Source organism: Emys orbicularis, chromosome 22 (genome assembly GCF_028017835.1).
Source record: "Emys orbicularis isolate rEmyOrb1 chromosome 22, rEmyOrb1.hap1, whole genome shotgun sequence".
NCBI classification, from domain to species: domain Eukaryota; kingdom Metazoa; phylum Chordata; order Testudines; family Emydidae; genus Emys; species Emys orbicularis.
The window spans coordinates 17,218,285-17,241,756 of record NC_088704.1 but is presented as its reverse complement, the minus strand read 5'-3'; the positions used below and the strand labels follow the sequence as shown (position 1 = coordinate 17,241,756).

General features: G+C 46.3%; 1 protein-coding gene across 1 annotated transcript in view; it reads right to left on the bottom strand.

Moving 5' to 3' along the window:
• Nucleotides 1-23,472, bottom strand: part of MIB2 (MIB E3 ubiquitin protein ligase 2) — a 112,629-nt gene that overhangs the window by 56,933 nt on the left and 32,224 nt on the right. The window contains exons 2-3 of the mRNA XM_065421211.1: nt 18,344-18,662; nt 13,608-13,779 (exon numbers count right to left, since the gene is read on the bottom strand). Of these exons, the coding sequence (XP_065277283.1) occupies nt 13,608-13,779; nt 18,344-18,590 (419 nt within the window). The 5' untranslated portion in view covers nt 18,591-18,662. The remainder of the gene's footprint in view (nt 1-13,607; nt 13,780-18,343; nt 18,663-23,472) is intronic.

Genomic DNA, 23,472 nt, shown 5'->3' with positions numbered 1-23,472 from the left:
TATTTTCACTTTCCAAGCTGAGAGGAAAGCAAAAAGGGCCCAAATCCTGCACCACCTTAAGTCAATGGGAGTTTTTCCATTGAGTTCAATGGGAGCAGAGCCAGACCCATGTGAACAAAAAAATCATGGTGAAAAGTACATTAGATTAAAAAAGCCTTTCCCTTTTATAAATCAGAAATGTTATTTGTGAAACAGGGAAGGAATGCATTTTTAAAACATATGGATCCAAGTTGAGCTCTAATGTAACCATGTACAATTCCATTAACTCCAGTGGGACAGGCCCAGAGTTGACTCTGCCCTGCTTTTTTTAAATTTATTTTTAATTTGACAGTGTTTTTAAAATATGTATTCGTTGTGCAATTCAGGGCTGAGTTCTCCATCAGTTTGCACAATCCCTTGCAGAAAGTCAGTAGAGAGCTAGTGAAAGCTGTGTGTTCCTAATGACAACATTGAAAAGGTTGAAAACAAAGATGTAAAGATGAGGAAGGGGAAAAAAAAGTCAGGATGTGAAACTGGGGAAATTCATGCAGTTCATCTAAACACATTACGCAGGGTCTGAGGTCAGCCTGAAATGCCACTTGCTGTTGTTTTTAGGCCACCGGCTCATACACTAGACTAGTGTAAGACGTGGAACAGAAGTTGCTATGGTAAATAAGTATGCCTCCCTCTTATTGAATAGCAAGTAATCAGATGTGCAAGCAGTCACTCAGCTTCTGTATTGAAGTTGGCCTATACTGTAACCACTCAGACTCTGGGCCTGATTATGAAAGTGGCCTCGAGTTGGCCTGTTACGTGCCAGCAAGAAATTATATGAGCAAATTCCATTATTCAGATGTCCAAGTACCTGGTTTGGAGACCCAATCAGCTACCTAGATGACTACGTGATGAGAGTTGTGCTTGCAGTTAACTACAGGCTAAAACTGCAGCCACAAAATTTGTTCCCAGTTAAAAGAGGGGCAGTAGCTAAATATATAAAGCAAATCTAGCATCAGAAATAATGTAATATAAGACATTTCTCAAGCACTCTGCTGTTACCTTTCCTCTATCATTCGCCAGTTGAGGCTATAAAATCTGTTGCTAAAAGTACGTAAATTGTAGGCAAATGAAGAATAGGAAATAGCCTGGATCAAATCCCACTTCATGTACTTGGGCTGTCTGTACTAGTTTCTATTGGTTACTGAAAGGCTGGCAGATACAGAACGTTGGCATTGCTTTGCCATTCAGTGATAACGTCTTCCTTCTTTCAATGAAAATTTCAGGATTATTCTAGACTAGGGTTGCCAACCTCCTAATCTCACAAAACCAAACATCCTTGCCCTGCCCCTTTTCTTGAGGCCCTGCCCCCACTCACTCCATCCCCTCCCCCCGACCCTCACTCACTCATTTTTACTGGGCAGGGGACTGGGGTACAGGAGGGGGTGAGGGCTCCAGCTGGGGGCGTGGGCTCTGGGGTGGGGCCAGAAATGAGGGATTCAGGGTCTGGGAGGTGGCTCTGGGTCGGGGAGCAGGCTCTGGGGCAGGCTTGGGGATGAGGGCCCCGGGGTGCAGGAGAGGACTCCAGGCTGGGGTTAAGCGGTTTGGGGTGCAGGAGAGGGCTCTGAACTGAGGCATGGGGTTGGGGTATGGGAGGGGCTATGGGCTCTGGGTTGGGGGTGCGGGTTCCGGGGTGGGACCAGAAATGAGGGGTTCAGGGTGCGGGAGCGGGCTTAGGGATGGTGTGTGGGAGGAGGTGTGGGGTGCAGGCTCCAGGAGGGAGTTTAGGTGTGAGAGGGGCTTCAGGGTGCGGGGTCCCAGCAGCACTTACCTCAGGGGGCTCCCCGGAAGTGGCGACACGTCCCTCGGCTCCTAGGCATAGGAGGGGCTAGGCACCTCTGCGCAGTGCATGCTGCCTCCGCCCATAGTGCCGCCCCTGCAGCTCTCACTGGCTGCGGTTCCAGCCAATTGGAGCTGCGTAGCTGGCACATAGGGTGGGGGCAGCACAGGGAACCCCCCGGCCACCCTTGTGCCTCGGAGCCAGAGGGACATGTCACCACTTCCCGGGAGCCACAGAGCCAGGTAGGGAGCCTGCCAGGCCCGCCAACCATGCTGACGGGAGCCGCCAGGGTCCCTTTTCAACTGGGCATTCTGGTCAAAAACCAGACACCAGGCAACCCTATAATCTAGACCTGACTATTTGAGAAAGTCATCAGGAAGTGCCACTTCCTTTCCAGCTGTAACCCACAGGGGAATTCGTTCCTGTTGCAAAGTCGAGAAGTACTTTGCCACTGGGAGGAAAGGAGGAGCTTGTGGTTAACCCACTAGACTGACTCAGGTTCAGTTCCCAGCTCAGCCACAGATTCACTGTGTGACTGAGAAAGTTGTTTCACCTCGTCGTCTCGTTTTCCCATATGTAACGGACTGTCTTTTCCCCCCACTTATTTAGGCTCTTTGGGGCATGGACTGTTTGCTATTTAGGTACGGTGCTTAGCATTATGAGGCACTTACCTCAGTGGGGGTCTCTAATCTACTGTAATACAAACAGATAATGTTATGCAAGTGTCACCACAGTTACAGGTGCTTTGGAAAATAGGATTAAAATTCAAAAAGATCTGGACAAACTGGAGAAATGTTCTGAAGTAAATAGGAAGAAATTCAATAAGGACAAATGCAAAGTACTCCACTTAGGAAGGAACAATCAGTTGCACTCATACAAAATGGGAAATGACTGCCTAGGAAGGAGTATCACGAAAAGGGATCTTGGGGTCATAATGGATCACAAGCTAAATGAGAGTCAACAGTGTAACACTGTTGCAAAAAAAGCAAACATTCTGGGATGTATTAGCAGGAGCGTTGCAAGCAAGACACGAGAAGTAATTCTTCCGCTCTACTCCGTGCTGATTAGGCCTCAGTTCTGGGGGGCACATTTCAGGAAAGATGTGGACAAATTGGAGAAAGTCCAGAGAAGAGCAACAAAAATGATTAAAGGTCTAGAAAAAAAAACCCATGAGGGAAGATTGAAAAAAATGGGTCTGTTTAGTCTGGAGAAGAGAAGACTGAGGGGGACATAACAGTTTTCAAGTATATAAAAGATGGTTCCAAGGAGGAGGGGAAAAAATTGTTCTCTTTAGCCTCTGAGGCTAGGACAAGAAGCAATGGGCTTAAATTGCAGCAAGGGGATTAGAAGCAAGAGGAAGACCAAAGACAGGGTAGGCCCACTGCTCAGTGAAGAGGGAGAAACAGTAAACAGGAAACTTGGAAATGGCAGAGATGCTTAATGACTTCTTTGTTTCGGTCTTCACCAAGAAGTCTGAAGGAATGCCTAACATAGTGAATGCTAATGGAAAGGGGGTGGGTTTAGCAGATAAAATAAAAAAAGAACAAGTTAAAAATCACTTAGAAAAGTTAGATGCCTGCAAGTCACCAGGGCCTGATGAAATGCATCCTAGAATACTCAAGGAGCTAATAGAGGAGTTAACTGAGCCTCTAGCTATTATCTTTGGAAAATCATGGGAGATGGGAGATTCCAGAAGACTGGAAAAGGGCAAATATAGTGCCCATCTATAAAAAGGGAAATAAAAACAACCCAAGAAACTACAGACCAGTTAGTTTAACTTCTGTGCCAGGGAAGATAATGGAGCAAGTAATTAAGGAAATCATCTGCAAACACTTGGAAGGTGGTAAGGTGATAGGGAATAGCCAGCATGGATTTGTAAAGAACAAATCGTGTCAAACCAATCTGATAGCTTTCTTTGATAGGATAACGAGTCTTGTGGATATGGGAGAGGCTGTGGATGTGGTATACCTAGACTTTAGTAAGGCATTTGATACGGTCTCGCATGATATTCTTATCGATAAACTAGGCAAATACAATTTAGATGGGGCTACTATAAGGTGGGTGCATAACTGGCTGGATAACCGTACTCAGAGAGTTGTTATTAATGGTTCCCAATCCTGCTGGAAAGGCATAACTAGTGGGGTTCCGCAGGGGTCTGTTTTGGGACCGGCTCTGTTCAATATCTTCATTAACGACTTAGATATTGGTATAGAAAGTACGCTTATTAAGTTTGCAGATGATACCAAACTGGGAGGGATTGCAACGGCTTTGGAGGACAGGGTCATAATTCAAAATGATCTGGACAAATTGGAGAAATGGTCTGAGGTAAACAGGATGAAGTTTAACAAAGACAAATGCAAAGTGCTCCACTTAGGAAGGAACAATCAGTTTCACACATACAGAATGGGAAGAGACTGTCTAGGAAGGAGTACGGCAGAAAGGGATCTAGGAATTATAGTGGACCACAAGCTAAATGAGTCAACAGTGTGATGCTGTTGCAAAAAAAGCAAACGTGATTCTGGGATGTATTAACAGGTATGTTGTGAGCAAGACACGAGAAGTCATTCTTCCGCTCTACTCTGCGCTGGTTAGGCCTCAACTGGAGTATTGTGTCCAGTTCTGGGCACCACATTTCAAGAAAGATGTGGAGAAATTAGAGAGGGTCCAGAGAAGAGCAACAAGAATGATTAAAGGTCTTGAGAACATGACCTATGAAGGAAGGCTGAAAGAATTGGGTTTGTTTAGTTTGGAAAAGAGAAGACCGAGAGGGGACATGATAGCAGTTTTCAGGTATCTAGAAGGGTGTCATAAGGAGGAGGGAGAAAACTTGTTCACCTTAGCCTCTAAGGATAGAGCAAGAAGCAATGGGCTTAAACTGCAGCAAGGGAGGTTTAGGGTGGATATTAGGAAAAAGTTCCTAACTGTCAGGGTGGTTAAACACTGGAATAAATTGCCTAGGGAGGTTGTGGAATCTCCATCTCTGGAGATATTTAAGAGTAGGTTAGATAAATGTCTATCAGGGATGGTCTAGACAGTATTTAGTCCTGCCATGCGGGCAGGGGACTGGACTTGATGACCTCTCGAGGTCCCTTCCAGTCCTAGAATCTATGAATAAGGGTTGGGCATTAGGAAAAACTTCCTGTCAGGATAGTTAAACACTGGAATAAATTGCCTAGGGAGGTTGTGGAATCTGAGTCATTGGGGATTTTTAAGAGCAGGTTAGACAAACACCTGTCAGGCTTAGATAATACTTAGTCCTGCCTTGAGTGCAGAGGACTGGACTAGATGACCTCTCGAGGTCCCTACCAATTCTACGATTCTATGATTCTATTTACAAACCTTAAAAAAAAGTTTTAGCCACTGTCTTCAGACAGGTTTCAGAGTGGTAGCCATGTTAGTCTGTATCAGCAAAAAGAACGAGGAGTACTTGTAGCACCTTAGAGACTAACAAATTTATTTGGGCATAAGCTTTCGTGGGCTAAAACCCACTTCATCGGATGCATGCAGTGGAAAATACAGTAGGAAGATATAGATATATAGATAGATAGATAAATAGATATACACACACACACACACACACACACACACACACACAGAGAACATGAAAAAAAATGGGTGTTGCCATACCAGCTATAACAAGACTTATCAATTAAGGTGGGCTATTATCAGCAGGAGAAAAAAAATTTGTAGTGATAATCAGGATGGCCCATTTCCAACAGTTGACAAGAAGGTGTGAGGAACAGTCTGTCTTCAGACAGGAAACATCAAGCGGACAAGGGTTCCTCAGGACAATGCTGACTGTTATCAATTCCGCACTGCTTATGAAAGATAAGGAAGATGTTACCATCTCACAAAACCACCAATTTTCTTATCGATAAACCATATTAGGGTAGCTGAAGGTTTTTAGCGCTACAATTCAACTCCCAGATAAGCCGTGAACAGAAAGCGCTGATGGTTACACTGCTATTATTGACAGCCTGTAGGCTAGACTTTACCCCCAGTTAGTTTTGAATTCAGCAAAATCTCCAGAGTTCGCTCAGTCAAACCCAGGAGGAAGAGATTTCAGTGGATTTTTGAACAGAAGCATATCTGCAGAAATATGCAGCTCGCTGTGCACATGCCTCTAATGTGAGGATCACTAAGGTCAGGAGCACCGCCAGCTTTTTTGCCCCCCTAGGCGGCGGAAGGTCCCGCCCCTGAATTGCCGCCCTCAACAGAGGCGGCGGAAGATCCCGCCCCCGAAATGCCACCCCCCGACAGAGGCGGCGGAAGGTCCCGCCCCCGAAATGACGACGACGACAGGGGCGGCCGAAGCCTGGCTGGAAGCACAGGAGCCAGCAAACTCTAGCTTCATTTTTAAATGGACCTGTTGTGCCTCCCTGGAGCAGCTAGGAACTTGCTGATCAGTCCCAGCACATACAATATCCAGGCAATACCAGAGCCAGATTACAAGAGTAACAATCAGAATTGCCCGCAGCCAGTGAGTTGAACTAAGATCCGCTGGGGGCTTTAAAGGACCTTCAGGTGAATATGTATTTTTGGGGCTATTTCCAAAGCTGATTTGGGACTCCCCGGTGTGCTCGCCAGTGCTTAGGGCCTCTTAAATCCTGGGATTACCGAGCCATCGCACACACTCACGTGCCTGTCTCGTCTCGGCTTAGCCACGGAGTTCATCCACGTGGGCTCCAGCAAGGGAGGGAAAGCGGATGGCCATTCGTTGCACAAGCACATCCCACTGGCTATTTATGGAGCATTCTGTCTGCCAAGTCACAGGGGAGAAGTAACGATGGCGACATACTGGGGCAAAACAGCTCATAGGACACAGCCATGTCTCTGGGCCAAGCATACAGAGCTAACGGAGTCAGGATGGGAAGAGACATGGACAACTGACTACTGGTCCGTGGGAAGAGGGGATGTCCCATGTCAAATTAACCACCTCCTCCCCTAGAAGGCCAATGCAGTTCCATAAAGACGACTGTGTTCTGTTGTCATGAAAAACGCCAACATTCAAATCCACCCCATGGGGCCACGAATACTGTGGAAGGGAGGTGGAAGTGGTGGAGATGCTGTAACAGAGCTAGCGGTTTCTGGAAACAATTCCACTGAACCAAGATCATGGGATGCTGCAAACTCTGGTGGGCTCTCCCCCGAGCAGCTTCCTTGCTCTAAGCGTTCATGCTAATTAATACCCAAGTGGGCTCAGCGCAATACGTTGCCCGAGGCTTGAAAACAAAGCGCTGCTACGCTAGGGGCTGTTCATTTCCTAATCCTAAATAATCAAAAGATCCCCACATCCAGAAGGAGAAAGGAGATCAGAGCCTCTAAATATTAAGTCTATCGTAGCCTATTTAAAAAAAAAAAAACCCACAAAGCAGTTACAATCTCCTTTTAACATGCAGGCTTGGCAGGTCTCTGGAGAGCTGCCAAGGGTTCCCTCTTCTACTTTACAGGGGGAAAAAAAAAAATGAATGATACAAGCAGCATTCTCTTTGCAGCTTTCCCATCGGCACTGCTCAGGGTTCACGGATTCATAAGTAGGAAAGGCTGCCCCCTCGCCTAGGGCACATGCTTTTGCAGCCCAAATATCAGATGTTCAAGAGAGGCACTTAAAAAAAAACAACACACCAAACCACCACTACCAGGAAGCATCTATGTGGGATCTCTTCATTCCATTTTTAAAATTTTTTTACATCAGGGCTTTTGCTCCATTCTTAACCTGGAACAAGACTACAGCAGTTAAGACATAAAAGTCATGGAATTCTCTTTGCACAAAACAAAGCTATACCCAGTCTCTCCTACTCCCAAACTGCAAAGCATCTCTTTGTAAAATTGCTTCATGTAGTTCAGCAATTCCCTGCGTGAAGGTTGTTGCATAAAAATGTGTACCTCGCAGTTATATTACAATATCCTGCAGGGTAACGCAATCAAAATAAATAAAGCAACAAACAAAAAAGGACTCTGATAGTCTGCCTCCCTTTTGAGCCCAGTGGTTTGAAGAGGCACTGTGTGTATTTCTGATTCATTTTTAAAATTGCAGCCTTCCACAGCGGGAAGCTCCCACCCTGTGTTTTTGGAGCTATAATTTCTCTGACCCACGCAGACCTCACATAGTAAATTACAGAGACACCGAACGTAGCAAACAGCATGAAAAACCAAGTGTGCAACCTAGTTACAACCACTGTGCTACCTTTCTCCGCTCTCCCCCCTCCCCCGTTTAGACTCAAGAAAGCTTTCTCACATCGCTGACAGCTTCGTGCTGGTCCCTTTTTGTCATCCATTCCATACCTGGAGGGACATGGCTCATGCTAACGTGTGCTCAATTTATTTGGGATTACTGTGGGTTTAAACACAATGTGAGGCACAGCTCATGAGCCATGCCCACACACCTCCCACTACCGTTAAAAATCCATCGTTCGATCTGTGCCGTGATCCCCACCCCACAGCTGAACAATCCACCGTGGAAAGGAAATGGATGGAAATACGAGCCCTTTCCTACTGGACTGAGCAAAAACTCATGAACTCAAAACAAGCAAGATGAACAGCAGGTACCACAAACCCTTACGCTCTGCCTGGCGGTGGCTACTGGATTCTCTTCCCTGCATCTTCAGACAACAGGACCATGGTGAGGGGCCCAATGGGGACTTTTCCTCCAACAAAAACCCACTACACCAAGCTGTATGTGGGACCCAAGTGGTGCACAGGCCTTGTGCAAACCCAATGCCCAGGGTGAACGTCACCCACATTGAGCCAATAAGGGCTGCATGAATGTGCCATTCATCTGATTATGCCGAGCCTCCATCCTTCCTAGTGCCCATCTCCATCTTTCCTCGTGCCCAACCTCCATCCTTCCTCGTGCTGGCCACACTCATCTGTTGAGTCATGTTCAATTCGGTCTAGACCCTGCAGTAAGGCCTGCCCACATGGAGTTCATTGCAGGATTGGTGCAGCCAACTGTAGGCTCTTTGAGGCAGGGACTGGGCTGTCGTATGTGTTCGTACAGCTCCTAGCATGATGGAGGTCTCCGTCCAGGTTGGGTTTTTGGGAGTGACCAGAATAGAAATAAAATAAAATGAAATAACAGGCCCAGAGCTGCAGCCTAGGATTTCAGGGGCTTTCCTCCCCTCTATCACTTGTGAAGCTAGAGACTGGAATTTCTGCCCTTGCAACAGCACATAGGGCTGGCGTGAGAGGATGGTGCCAATTTTAAAAAGCAAAAACAAAAACAAAAAAATTGAAGAATTTTTGTTGCAAAAAAGTGAAAAACCAACAGCCCAACCATAGGACTCTGGGGTCTTTGCAAACTAACACGTGCAAAAAGAACCATGTCCAAATTCGGGGCTAACCCACCTTGGCTGCATCCCTTAGATGCTTGCAAATGGCACCAACCCACTGAAATCAATGGGAGTTTTGTCTTTGGTTTCAATAGGAGCAGGATTAACACCCTTGTCCCCTGAGATATCAATGTAAAAAGTGCCTCATAATCCTGATATCCCACCGAACACGCATCCTAACCCCGATACCATAACAAATATCCCCCTGAATGCATTTGCCTCCTGCAAAAGCATTGCAAGCGCCTGACAGACTATTGGGAGGGGGCAGATAGGATTAATTGAGTGCATTACGGAAAGCTGGACTGCAGAGCGAACAGGTTTTATGGAGGTGGCAATCAAAACAGATAGTGCCCTGCAATTCACGTACAAGTCCCAAGCAGACTGAGTTCAGAGGACAAGGCAAGTCCTTAATGCTGTAGTTAGGGCTTGTCTACACATGGAGTTGTTCCTGATTAACTCCGTGTGGATACTCCGGTTCTGGAAGAAGAGTGACTTGTTCCTGTTCAGTTTAATGCACTTTCAAAGTGAGTTAAGATGAACAGGAAGGAATCAGTCTGGGTGTGTCTACGCTGCACAGTATACCCAGGGTCTGACATATGTTTATGCCCAAACACAAAGCTCTTTAACATGCACCTACCCCTCTCCCCCGTCCAAATCTGGGCTCGATGGCTCACTTAAGGGGAATAGGTACAAGCCAGCGTTCTGGTATAGTGTTTGACCAAGCCTGGTTCCCTTTGCATTGAGGACACAGCTGAAGCTCATGTTGCCAGTTCATGTTTGGATAGTCCATCAATACTATCCCACAATCCCCTGGGTCTATCTGTTCTGGCCGTTCTATCTCCCAGCTTCCCACTCGCCTCCCATGTACCGGAAGCAATCCCCTACTTTACATTCACTCAGTGTTTAACCCTCCATTTCCACACGAGCTGCTGGATTTTCAAGACAGCTAAGCCAGCTTGCTGAAGAACTGAGAAGGTGGCCACAACCCAGCGTGCCAGAGGAACGCACCAGGAGTTTGGTTAACATGTGGTGTGAGGGCTGCAAGAGTCATGAATTTATTAGGACTACAAGCAACATGCATTTATATTAAGTCTGGGAACTCCCCGGCTGGCTGCCTGAAATGCCCCCTGCATTGGCTGGCTGTGAGCGTTTCCGACCAACAGTCAGGGGATGGACAGGCAAGTTGGGAGAAAAAAAACTGAATTCTGGGGACTGTTTGCTGGTGAACATCATCTCATGGTAATCTTACATGTTCATGAGTTAGCGGAAGCTGCTGGCAGAATTAAAATGCAATGGGCCTCTCTCATTCCATGGCAGGACTCCTGTGAAAAAACAGGAAATTACACTAACTCCATTCCCTGCTGCAAAGCTGGGGGCGGGGGAGTGAACAAACTGTACGTATGAAAGACAATTGCAGGAAAAGGGTAAAAAACAAAAAAAAAAACCCTCTCGTCTGAAGTCGGAGAAAGTTCTAAGACTTCTTGGGGAGGGAGATTGTCTCAGTACAGTACAAAAAAGGATCCATGTGCCCAGTCCAAAGTGATGGTTAGAGTTGGCTCAGGCAATTCTCTATGCACTAGACTGTAAAACTGACCCCCCTCCCTGTGCTGTCTTGGTAAATCCAAGCAGACCAGGCAGGAACAGGTCCAACAGCTTTATTGGCACAGCTCCCAGCAGTTTGCTTCATTTTGACACCATGTGCCCCACTGCCCAATTCCAGCAGCTCAGGAGTTCACGTTGTATGGTGGCCTTAAGAGGACAAGTTGATCCATCTGGCTCCTTCCCCATATAGCATCCTCAGAAAAGGCCACACGTTCTGTATACTGGAGAGACAGGGAGAAAGCTGCCCAGCAGACACCTTGATTAAAAAAAAAATACGTTATTCTTGGGTGTTCCCAATCAGGGTCAGAAAGGATGGCAGAGCAGGCATTGCAAGGTATGCACGGTATATACAGCAGTGTCCTATGCAATCATTGCAAGTGCATGGGAATTGGAGCACTGAAGTTGACATGTGTCAGCACAGCCATTTACAATAATTGTTTTTGGACTTGGGATCATGCAACTTAACGGCTAAGCTCTAAACCGCTCTGCTGAATGGGATGAATGATTACTTCACTGTAGTGTTGCAAGAGACTAATTATTATAATGTTGAGAGAGAAAGCATTGCAGGAACCCCAAAGCTCATTTCACAACGTTATCTGGTTGGATTGTCATATTAATGCAACCGCGAGAAATGTTCTAATCTTAATGGGTAACACAAGCCTCCAGGCTCAGAGACAGTCTCCTTCGACAGAATACCAAATGGATTTGGAACATTTTGCTAGAGCTCTGAACAGTGCCCTTGCTGATTCAATCCCACAAACAGAACTTCCATTAACTCCAGTGGGAGTCACTCTCACGCAAGGGATGGGGGTACAGTAAGTCATCTATGTATCGATTGCGTAACATACCAGGAGGCCTTAATCTTTAAGAAACACCCAATATAATAATACAAACATTTGCACTGACGTGAAGGAGGAAAGATTTTGTAAATGTGTCTTTCAAGGGTGGAGGAGAGGGTAACTGGCTCACCAGAGCAAATCTCATCCAAAAAGGATTATGGAATTCAACTACAGGTCAGACTGCTAGCACCCCATCCGCTATGCTACTGCCAGCCTCAGGGTCTTGTGCCCCTCAAAGCTTTGCAGTCAGAGAGGAAGGATGGCCTAATGGTTGGGGCACTAGCTGATGGTCTGGGTTCACGTCCTTGCTCCACCTCAGGCTTTCCTTGACACCACGGGTAAGTCGCGTCATCGCTCAGCTCCCCATCTGTACAACGGGGACACCAACCCCGCCCCACAGGACTGTTGCGAGAATAACTATGTTGACGTTTGTGAGGAACTCGGATACTAGTGTAAATGAAGGCCATGGAAACGCCTTCGGCGGCACTGATGCACTAGGGATGGGATGAGGAGGATTTACTATTTGTATTATCTTAACGGCTACAGAAGGACATGCCCTGCACTCTTCCTCTCTGCAGCGCACCCATGATCAGGCCCTCTGCATTCCTTCGACATTACTTCCCTCACTAAACAAACACGATTCACACACCAGAGGCCAGATTCTCCATTGCCCTGCAAACTGTGTAACCATTTACACCACTGCAAAGTCTGGGTAAAAGCCTATCAACTCAGGACAGTAATGGCTTACTCCAATTTAGCACTGGTGTAGACAGACCTACCAGGTAGTGTCTGCGACAAACTGGCAGGATCCATGTACATACACTCAGAGTTATGCCTCAAACTCCATGCTTAGCTACTGCAAGCTCAGCAGACCTATCCCAAGTGCTGGGTGGCTCATGGACCACAAGACAGGAAGGAGGAGAGGTTGAAGTTTGGAGAGAAAGCTACTGGGTGGTGGGGGGTGAAGGACTGTTGGGAACGACTGCTTTTCCTCCTACCCCAGAATCCCTAAAGGAACAGTTTTTATAAACACTGCGTGCCGTGTTATAGACAATAAGGACCTGCATTACACTACATAAGTGAAGACGAATTGCATAGGCAATGAGATCTAGTGGTTAGAAAGAAGGGATGCTGGGGAGAGAGGGGGAAGGAGAGAGAGAGCCAGGACTCTAGGTTCTTCTCCCTAATCTGGCACTGGGTACCCATACATCCATGGGCAAGTCATCCAAGGCTCTGCAAACATTAAGGCTCAAAACATCCTCTGTACAGCAGCAGGTCAGTATTTCACAGCTGGATAATAGAGATGCAGAGAGGTTAAGTGACACTTCCAAGGCGGCACAGAGAGGCTGTGACAGAGCTGGGAGTCTGCTCCCCATGACAGCATATACCAAGCAGTTGGGCCCTTGCATTGTCCGCCTTTTACAGGTTACAGCAACAGTCCGGGACATCAATGAGAACAGCCTGGTATACCTTTGGATGCTCGATAACAAATAACATAATTGTGAACATTTCTCTAGAGACACTAGACGTCTTTGTAAATGCTAAAAAGATGGCTCCTGCACCCAGTACAGAGTTAATCCAGGGACCCTTTGCTGTTAAAGAGGCAGTACAAAGTGTGGGCCTGATTCTGGAACTCTTGCAGGCAACGGAACTACCCATGGACACTCAGCTGTTAGACAAGAGTACAGTGCAAGAACCCGAATAGCAGAGCTGATCGAAATCTTACCTATTTCAAGTTTGTTTTGGTCTAAAATGTCAATCAAACCTTTGGCAGAAACACTGAACATTTAACGTGATTTTTTCATGAAAATTCAGTTTTTTTCTTTCCCAAAATCCAGAAATGTTTTCAATAAATTACATGAATTAAAAAAAATAAAAAAATAAATTTCCCCCAACCAGCCCTATTGACAAGAGTACAGGCACAAGCCTCACACTCTTCTGCACAGCTCCCCAAATGGCTCTGTGACTTACACAACTCAACACGGTTCACTTTCATCATCTGGCGAGCAGCCAAGGACTTACGGTCGCGAGTGGGCAGTCTCGTAGCGCTCAAAGGCGTGCAAGGTGTCGTGCTTGTTGTTCATGTAACACTGCGTGCACAAGTCGTAATCAAAGCACACCTTGCACTTCCACCGCATGCCTCGGATCCCGTGCTTCTTGCAACAATCACAGATGATGTTGGGATGGCGCACACCTAAAAAACCCAAACACAAACACAACCCATCAGAGAAGCTGTTTCAAGGCTGAATGCATTAGACAGAGCTCAGCTGGCATTACTTAGAGCAGCGGTTCTCAAACTGTGGGTTGGGACCCTGGTTTAGTGCGGTCGCCAGGGCTGGCATTAGATTTGCTGGGGCCTGAAGCCAGAAGTCCAAGCCCCACTGACCAGAGCTGAAGCCGAAGCCTGAAGGCTTCAGCCCTGGGCAGTGGGGCTCAGCTTACAGCCTCCACCTGCCCAGGGCTGAAGCCCTCAAGCTTTGGCTTTGCCCTCCCCAAGGTGGTGGTGGGGGGGGGAGGTGTGGGCTTTGGCCCCCCTGCCCGGCATGGAGGGGCTGTCTTCAGTCCTCCTTCCCAGGGTTGTGTAGTAATTTTTGTTGTCAGAACAGGGTCGTAGTGGAATGAAGTTTGAGAACCCCTGACTTCGAGGGTACTCCGAGTGCTGTACTGTTGTGAACCACTTTCAGTAGGTTCCTGTACAAGAGGTTCTGAAGTTCCCATTTCACCTTCCTACACACACGCCGCACAGAGAATAAGTTGGACTGTTGTTTTATTGTTTTAAATTGTTTTAAACGAAATGCTTTAAGAGGAGGAGGAGAGCCCAGGAGCAGAAACTGGGTTATTTAAAATGCTGATAAAGATGCCAACTGCAGTGTGTCTTTAGGAAACGTTAGACTCCAATCACAAAAGGTGATCGGCTTAACACACTAGTCCTGCTGGAGGGGCTGCAGCTCTACTTGTTTTAACTACTGCCAAAGCCTTTAAACACTGCTTTTATATATCTCCGGTACTTCTATGCCCCACTCCGATAGTATCTGAGCACTTCAGTTTTCCATGCATTCATCCTCACTCCTGAAAAGTTTACTATACTATTCTAGCACAGAGGCCCTCTTCTGGCTCCATCTATAGGAAGCCCAAGGGGATGCCTTCTTATCCTCAGACAATTTGCTATCAGTCGCTAGACGAGGGCAGGCAGGCTTTAGGTATCCTGGTACCCCAGGCAAAGAATCCTTCGGTTCCCTCCCTCCGCCTTTTATCTGAGGCACAACAGCAGGTCTCAGTCTCTTCCTTTTCCCAGGTCAGGTCTCCTCCATCTTTCTTTCTCCCGGCTTTCTTCTCGGTCTTTCCTCCTCTCCCCACTAGCAGTCATGATAAGTTTATGGAGGGGATGGTATGATGGGATAGCCTAATTTTGGCAATTAATTGATCCTTGATTATTAGCAGGTAAATATGTCCAATGGCCTGTGATGGGATGTTAGATGGGGTGGGATCTGAGTTACTACAGAGAATTCTTTCCTGGGTGCTGGCTAGTGAGTCTTGCCCACATGCTCAGGGTTTAACTGATCACCATATTAGGGGTCGGGAAGGAATTTTCCTCCAGGGCAGATTGGCAGAGGCCCTGGTGGTTTTTTGCCTTCCTCTGCAGCGTGGGGCCCGGGTCACTTGCTGGGGGATTCTCTGCACCTTGAGGTCTTTAAACCATGATTTGAGGACTTCAATAACTCAGGCATAGGTTAGGGGTTTGTTACAGGAGTGGGTGGGTTTAGATTCTGTGGCCTGCCTTGTGCAGGAGGTCAGACTAGATGATCATAATGGCCCCTTCTGACCTTAAAATCTATGAGTCTATGACTGACTCCTGGCCAGCTGGCTTCTTCCTCCAGCCTTTAGGGGTGGCTTGTGAAGTGGAAAGCGTTTCTGCAGCAGTGCTTCAGCAGCATGGTGCACCCCACCCTTGAAAGCTGAGCTGGGATTTTCAGACACACTCAGTGGGCTTTGGGAATCTCACCTTTTTGCAAGCCGTAGCCATAAATGCCCTAGGTGGCTTTACCCAGCTTATGCTTAGAGCTGCTCCCAAGACCAGCAGCAACAAAATAAAGCGGCTCATTCTTACTGCTTCCTCCACATAGGCTTGCCTCTCCAGCCCCTGCAGGAAGAGGATTAGGCCAAAAGCTCCCCCTGCGGCATGAAGCAGAACAGTTTTCATATCAGAGGGCTCCCCAAGAGAACGCCTCATCTTTCACGCAGCAATTGGCAACCCCGGTGCTCACGCCAGAGACCAAGCACCGCTCCAGTGAGATTGCTTGGGAAGCTTTCCTATTGAACGGTTTTTGCTTTTTAGCCCTTCTGATGTGGAACACGTGTCTCAGAGAATTTGAAACGTAACTAAAAAGCAGCAGCGCACACAGTACTTGGGAGCTTGTTCTGCATGAATGGGGATGATTCCTTTGAAAATGAAGTTTTAATAATGGTTTAAGATACAAAGTCTCAACAAGAAAAGGGGCCTGGGAAGCTCAGTGAGCATCTGTATGTGAGCTCATGTCATTTATTCTGGATTAGTGGTTAATGGCGGCTTTCAGTGCCTTTTTCATGCTCTTGTGATGGAAGAATAAAGCAAACGAACTCAAATGCTTCATTAAAATGATGTTACATGGGAGCAACTTTTGATTTTCTTCAGAGCCGCTTTTTCTGCTTGCCAATGAAAATCTTTAATAAATACATCAATGGCTTTGTCAAAATGTATTTCCCTTTATTCTCCTATCACAGACGCACACAAAAACCAGGAGTAATACATTAAAACAGGAATTCTCCAGCTCCCCACACCAATCTCCTCTCAGATTTCATTAAGAACAATTTAAAGTCAGGGACACAAAACAGCCACAAGTGGATCCCTCCCCTACATCTTTCTGATCACTGGCCCAAGAATATTGGAAAACATTCACATGACCCAGAAACATTTGTAGAACTATGCCAAAAAGTTCAACTCTGGCTGCCCAGAGCGAGTCTCCTAAACGAGAGGCTTGATTTTCATAGCTACCAGGGGATCTGGGGTTACATAGCAACTTTGAAAATCAGGGCATTTTTATTTTGGTGCCTATATACCTCAGGCATCCAAATCTGAAAAATTTGTTCCCACAATCCTTTGCAATCGTTTCCTATACATGTTCAGCATCTCTAATTCCTTGCATCTGAGATCAGGGGGTCAACTTCTCCCCTCAGCTCTCCTGGTGCAAGTCCGGAGCAACTCCAACTTTGATTAAAACGTTCTAGATTTACACTGCAGGCAGAATTTGACCCAAATAGTTTATATTACATCTGAAGGCGGCCTCGAGTCTCTGCTTCCCAATAGTATAAAGCATCGGTTTCTGGCTTCAGGGTTCTCGGGACAATAGCTGCTAAAAGTCGCATCAAAATTCAACTGCAAAATCAGAATAATCAGCATACTTTTGGGCTGATACCTGGCATTCAAATGATATAAAGCATCCACATCTAGGCCCAGAAACTTACAAGGTATCTTTCAAACCATGTAACGGTACCTCAGATCTAGCAGTAAGTTTTGTCGGCATTTTGCCAGTCCTAGACTTTGGGCTAGTGCAATTTTCAAGCTGTTGGAGTCCAACAGGAAGGTGATGGGAATTAAACTGCTTTTCTTTAGAGTTGGTTCTGAGCTGCAAAGTTCGAGTCTGTCAGGAAAGGGCAGCTTTAGCGTGGCTTCAACAGTACCCACAGAAAGCAAAAAACAAGGGTGCAAAAACAATGGATTTTTTGTGTACTTCATTGATAGGTACGTACAGGTTCATATTCATGATATTTGTGTGGGTAAAGTCCACTGGTGCTGCAGCCCCTTGTGCAAGGTTGCAATACCCGGAGCTGGCCCCAGCCCGGTGGGACAGGAGCCACTGCTGCTGGGTGAGTGTGGGGCAGGCTCACTCTCCAGCTCCCCTCCACACCAGGCCAGGATTAGGGTTGCTGGGATGGAGGGTGGTCAGCGCCCCCCCTTAGTGGGGCGAGGAGGTGAAGGGGGATGCCGCTGGCCTATGGATTTTAAGCTGCCCCCCATGAATTTACAATAGACTTTAGTAATGAACCCACCGAATCCAGAAGCTACATCTGCCCTGGGGTCAGACCTTTCCCAAAGTCCTAGGGCTGCTTGGGCCTGGGGTTTGGCTTCACACCAGTCTCTGCTTTTTAAGTAGATGAGATTTATCTCTCCCCTCCCCCCCCCCGCAAAAAAATAACGAATTTTGTTGTTTAGGTGAAAGCGCTGGGCAGTTGTGCTCTGTCATTCTAAATGTGAGAATATTTAAAGGAGTGGAAAGAGAATGAGTCAAGAGCAGGGGAGAGAATGTTTGACGAAGACCCAGGTGACCTGTTGGGCACAGTATGGCTACCACCATGGCAGTCTAGTTCACAGGCTATCTGACGATATTTAACCTCCCGTGATACTGGTACCTTGCCCAGCACTCTGAAAATGGAAAGTGCGAACACTAACAAATACACACTGAAGTATTATCTTCATTTTACAAATGAATCAGACACAGATTTAGTGATTTTTCCCCCCTGGTGTCACAGAGCAGGGCTTCGTATGCAGGAATTCCTGGCTCCCAATCTACACCCACACTGAGTCTCCCTAGCAGCTGCGAGACCTGGAGATGTAGAGGATGGCTGTCATTTGAGCCAGACATATGCGAAGACAGAAGGCTTTACTGAATTACATGGCTGCACCTCTTGTCAATGTCCAACTAATATTTCACTGGCCTTACCTATTTGTGCATTATCGTACAGAAGAAGGTCATAGGCTCCTTGGAATCCAGTCCGATAATTGGTTCTGGTCCCTTGATCCCACTGGACCACCACAGTCCTATCCGGTGTCGTTGGGCTGCCTTGCCGGCCAATCTCAACCACGGTCCCAACGTTCCCTTCGCCGTTGTCCTGGTTGCCCCATTTCCAGTCAATTCCACGGACCACCCGCATCCCGACCTGCATGCTTGCATATGGGTCCAAGTCCATCACACGGTACAGCGGCCCTCACTGGCAGGGAAACTCAAAGGCAAGACGGAGGGAGCCGTGTGCCCAGCACACCTAGTAAGAAAGCACACAGTTAAGACACATTGTAGAGCAAGGCACAAATGTGACTTTCACAGCAAGGTGAGTGTGTAAATAATTTTGGCTAATTAAACTAGGCCTACAAGAGCCCACTGAATTAATGTTTTTGTAGATTCTGCATTTTCTGAACAAGTAACTCAAATCCAACAGGTCATCTTTGGTCAATTCAGATTCCCCCTTCCTCTCCCTCGCCTGCACCAAAATGGTTGAGAGCTACTTTGTGTAGCACGGTGTTATACTACAGAAGAACATCCTGGGACTTCAAATAAAATTCTCTCCCTTGCAGACAGGGCGTGAAATCCTGGCTCCATTGAAGCTAATGGGAAAATCTCCCAGACGTCAACGGGTCCAGGATTTCACCCAGGCTGACAACAAATTTCAGCATTTAAATTGGTATGAATCCTCTTTCCTCAGGCCCTCAAACAAAACTACATCTACTCACGTACTGCTCTATTACGAACAACGTCTGTCCCATCCATAATTTTCCACCTGCGTGAGAAGCTGGATGAAATGAAAGGAAGGAAAAAGGCTTCTCTTCCCCACCCACCAGGGTCCTGCTATCAATGCTGGCTCCCACCACATCGTTAGACCAGCTACAGAGGTCTAATCACATGGATGTGTTCAGACAATTCTGTTTGAGGAACTCTGCTCCCTGCCACTACGCCTCAGCCTGAGGTTAAACCAAAAAGTCATTTGAAACAGCCAACCTGCTTTCACAGAAAACCGTCTCCTTCCCCACCTCTCCTGGAAACTAGGCCCACAACAGTGACCACAAGCCCAATTTAGAGTGTATAATAAAACCCAGAAATTCAGAAGAGTTCCCCTTTTGGGAGCACGTTGCACAGCTCTGCTCGCTACAGGGTTATGAACAATGCCAGCTCCAAGTTTGTGCTTGGCTCCTCCGTTCCACACACCACGATCTGATGCAGCATCTGCGCAGCAGCTTGTGTTTTGTTACAGGAGCTGCAGGATAATTTTCATCTTTCCTTATTGCACCGATATTCCAGATCTGGTCGGTATCGTAACCAATTTGCAGCCAGCTAAGATTTCATGGTTATAAGTATGCTGCGTGCCAGGCCAAACTTGCAACTTCCTGCTTTTCATCATGAACGAAGCACAGATCATCTTCCTCCAAAAGCACAGGCACCTGCCATGGTCCAACATTTTCAGTGCTGTGGGTTGGAAGCTAGTCGTGGGGCACCTCCACAGTCTACCTACAGAAATAGGTGCTCTACAAAATGGTGTCCTCTGCATAGTGTGACCGCACACACAAGGTCACGCCACATGGAGGATGCCTTTTTGTAGAGCAGGTCTGCTGGAGGGAGGAAGGGAGCGGATGCATTTGGGGGTTGGAAGGAGTTGTCCAGTGGGCTGGATCCAGCCTGTGAGCTGCCAGTTGGACCACCAAGCTTCCTTTAGTTGCTATCAGTATAGGATCTATGACACACTGGAGTCAGTCCTGATTCCAACACTAGAGGGCAGCAGTACCCATACATTACCCAGTTCATTTCAGTATTATAGTGGTTTAAAATACATCGCTACCCCTATATAACGCGACCCGATGTGACACGAATTTGGATAGAACGCGGTAAAGCAGTGCTCCGGAGGGGCGGGGCTGCGCGCTCAGGCGGATCAAAGCAAGTTCGATATAACGCGGCTTCACCTATAACGTGGTAAGATTTTTTGGCTCCCAAGGACAGCGTTATATCGGGGTAGAGGTGTACCACCAAAAGATGTTCAAACTATTTTGTAACCATAGTGAAGATAACTAATAATGGCCTTTCAAAGTCTATCCTCCATTCCTCCATTGTTTGAGAATTCAGCCATTCAAGCATTTACATTTAGGTCATCTTCAGAAGACCTGAAAGCAAACTGTAGTTCTGTAGACTATTGAAGCACTAAAGGAGACTGTAGCAAAAGTTTCTAGGAAATAATAGAGAGTGTCAGAACACTGCAAAAATGTACTGAGAAGGAAGACTAGAACGCACTGCAAGGATTCATGTGGCTTTTGTTCCTACTTATGTATAAGATCAATCCCAAGACAAAACGACTATAAATCTTCCCTGCGCTCTATTATAGGGAGGTGTGTCAATATCCACAGCAAGCCTTAAACAGTCCAATTCACAGGGCTCAACTCTCAACATGCTCAGAGAATCATGTTCAAATGAGAAGCCAGGCACAGAAGCATCACCCCTACTGGTAACATTTTAAAGAGAGAATGTGCACAGAAACTGTACTGCTTTCACCCTTGAAATCGGGGTCCCTGTCTTGGTTAACAGGTCTAAGATTAGACCCACACACCTAGAAATAGTTTTCATTTTAAAACATGGTGTGGGGGGGTGGAGGGGGAAGACAACCCAAAGCATTAGCCATTGAAAAGCCACACTCAGCAACATTTAAAAAGTAAGCTTCGTCTTTGATGGATGAGCCATCAGCAAGTCAGGGCGGCCTGGAGGGAAAGTATGTCACAGCTAGGGCTGGCTGCTTGTCATGGCAGAAAAGAATGCTGAGGTCACAATTTATTTATTTTTTAAAATGCAGCAAGTTATAAGGGAGGGAAGTCATGCTGTCTGGAGCCAAGTTCTTTTCAGGCTGCCACAAAGGTCATCAATTAGTTTCAACTGCCACGGTTGATTTTGCAAGGATACCTATCCATTGGGAACAGAATTGAGATTAACAAAACCCATTTCATGCAGGTCAAATAACCATCAGAGAGTAACAACCTCCTGCCGCTACTGATGCCGGCTAGATTTGAATGGGTGATCCAGAGATGAAGGAATCTCTATCCTACCCCCAAATCCCTAAGTCAATCCAATTCCTGGTCTCCCCCAGCTATTCAGTACCCCAGCGCTCATTCCCTCCCAAATACTATGTTAATATTATTCACCAATCTTTTGCACATCCAGGACCCATGAAGCCTCTCATTTTCTTTAAGACATTTGTGGTGTTTCTCCAGCAAGACAGATTTGTCCTGTGCTGGAGATGGATGAAAATGAGAAATAAATAATATTCACCGAGAGAGAGAGAGAGATGTTGCTGGGATTTTAAGTTTTAACAGCAATTTATTAACGCTAACATGGCTATTTTGGTTTCCAACTAGAGGACAATGAGGGATTATAGTTTGCGATTACATCCCTGTCCCATTCAGTTACTTCCAACTTGAGTCAGTTCAGTAGCTTGATTAAGCAATAACCTTTCTTCTGAAACAAGAGTAAAAATCCTGCTCTTAAAAGGGATTACATGAATCAGTCTTGGTTAGATGATTAGCGAACAGTCTTTCATCAGACAAGTCAGGGAACCCCCTCCCCCCCATTTCTGTGTTTTGAAGAAATACTTTTATTTAAAATGTAGGGTAAAGTTTTCCAAAAAAGACCTCAATGACTTAGGAGCCTAAGTCCCATAGAAAGTCAATGAAAGACTCCCAAGTGCTTAAATCTCCTTTTAAAAAATGACGTAGGAGTTGAGTCATTGAGGTGAAAATTGTATCCTTTGGCTTTTAGCCTATTTTTTTTTTTTTTATCCTAATAGGTCATTCGGTCTCTTCCTAAAGATCTTTGTATTTCTGAATGAAGTTCTAAAGAGAGCTAAATTCTGCTTTCAGATGCCGTTGAAATAGCTCCCATTTGGCACTAAATGTTCATAAATGACATTTGCCATGAATCGTCACTTGAAACTAAGCCCCTTTTTAGTGGCAGGTGATTAGAGATGCACTGCAGAATGATGGGGCCAAAATAAAAATGGCTTCAAGGATAGGAAATGTTTTTGCATTGCAATTTATGTGAACTAAAAATAGAGATTAAAATGGATTCTGTATTATTTCTGATATTAAAGAGGCATTCCCGTGATGAGTAACATGTTACAATACTGCATATCACATAAACATTCATCCATTCAACCATCTTGTTCCTTGTAATTTCTGCTAGTTAGTATTTATTGAGGGTGATACTTAGTCCAGACTAAACACAAGATAAAGTCTTCAGCACCAGTCTCAAGATGAACACACCCCCTTCTTCTGGTCTGTCTTCTCAAGATACTCTATCCACCCTCTGCTCTCATGCCATAGCCCCTCCTGGGCTCCTTGAAGTCTCTCTTCAGCAAGCTGAGACTCCCCAGTGCTTCCTACTGCAGTCCCCCTCTTATCCAGCTGGCTTCTGTCCTATCTCCACCCCATGACATAGCCCCATGACCTGCCTTTATTCATTTTCTCCACCTTGGCAGACAAGCTAAGTGTGTCACAGCTGGGGCTGGACCCATCTCCCCATGACAGCCCTCCATCTAAATGTCCAATCCTGCAAGGTGCTGAGCATCTTCCAGTGATTTCAGTGGGAAGTGAGGGCGCTTTACATCTTGTGAAATCGTGCCCCAAACCGGACAGCGAAAGTGCAGCACCAGACTTTGAAGGCAACACACACTGCCACTGCTATAGCCACCCCTCAGCATTCAAGTTTATTTTTCTTTTTTGTCCGACATGGTGGAAGTGAAAAGATGTGGTGGGAATAAAGAGTCATACACTAAGCCAGACAAACAAACCGAGGATCTTAACTGCATTTCAGGATTCAAGACAGCTTCTCTGCATACTGTTCTTGGCACACTAGATCAAAATGTTTCCTGCTCATTTCTTTCACAAATGTCTGAGGAAGGAAGTTCACGTGTCAAATACGAAAACAAACTACTTCTGAAGCTGCTAGGCTGAACCTAAAGGGCCACTGTTGATTAAGCTCCGAGAAGAGGGAACCGCCATGACCCAGCAATACAGACTCATCCCTGAGCATCTGCACTCCCTGTC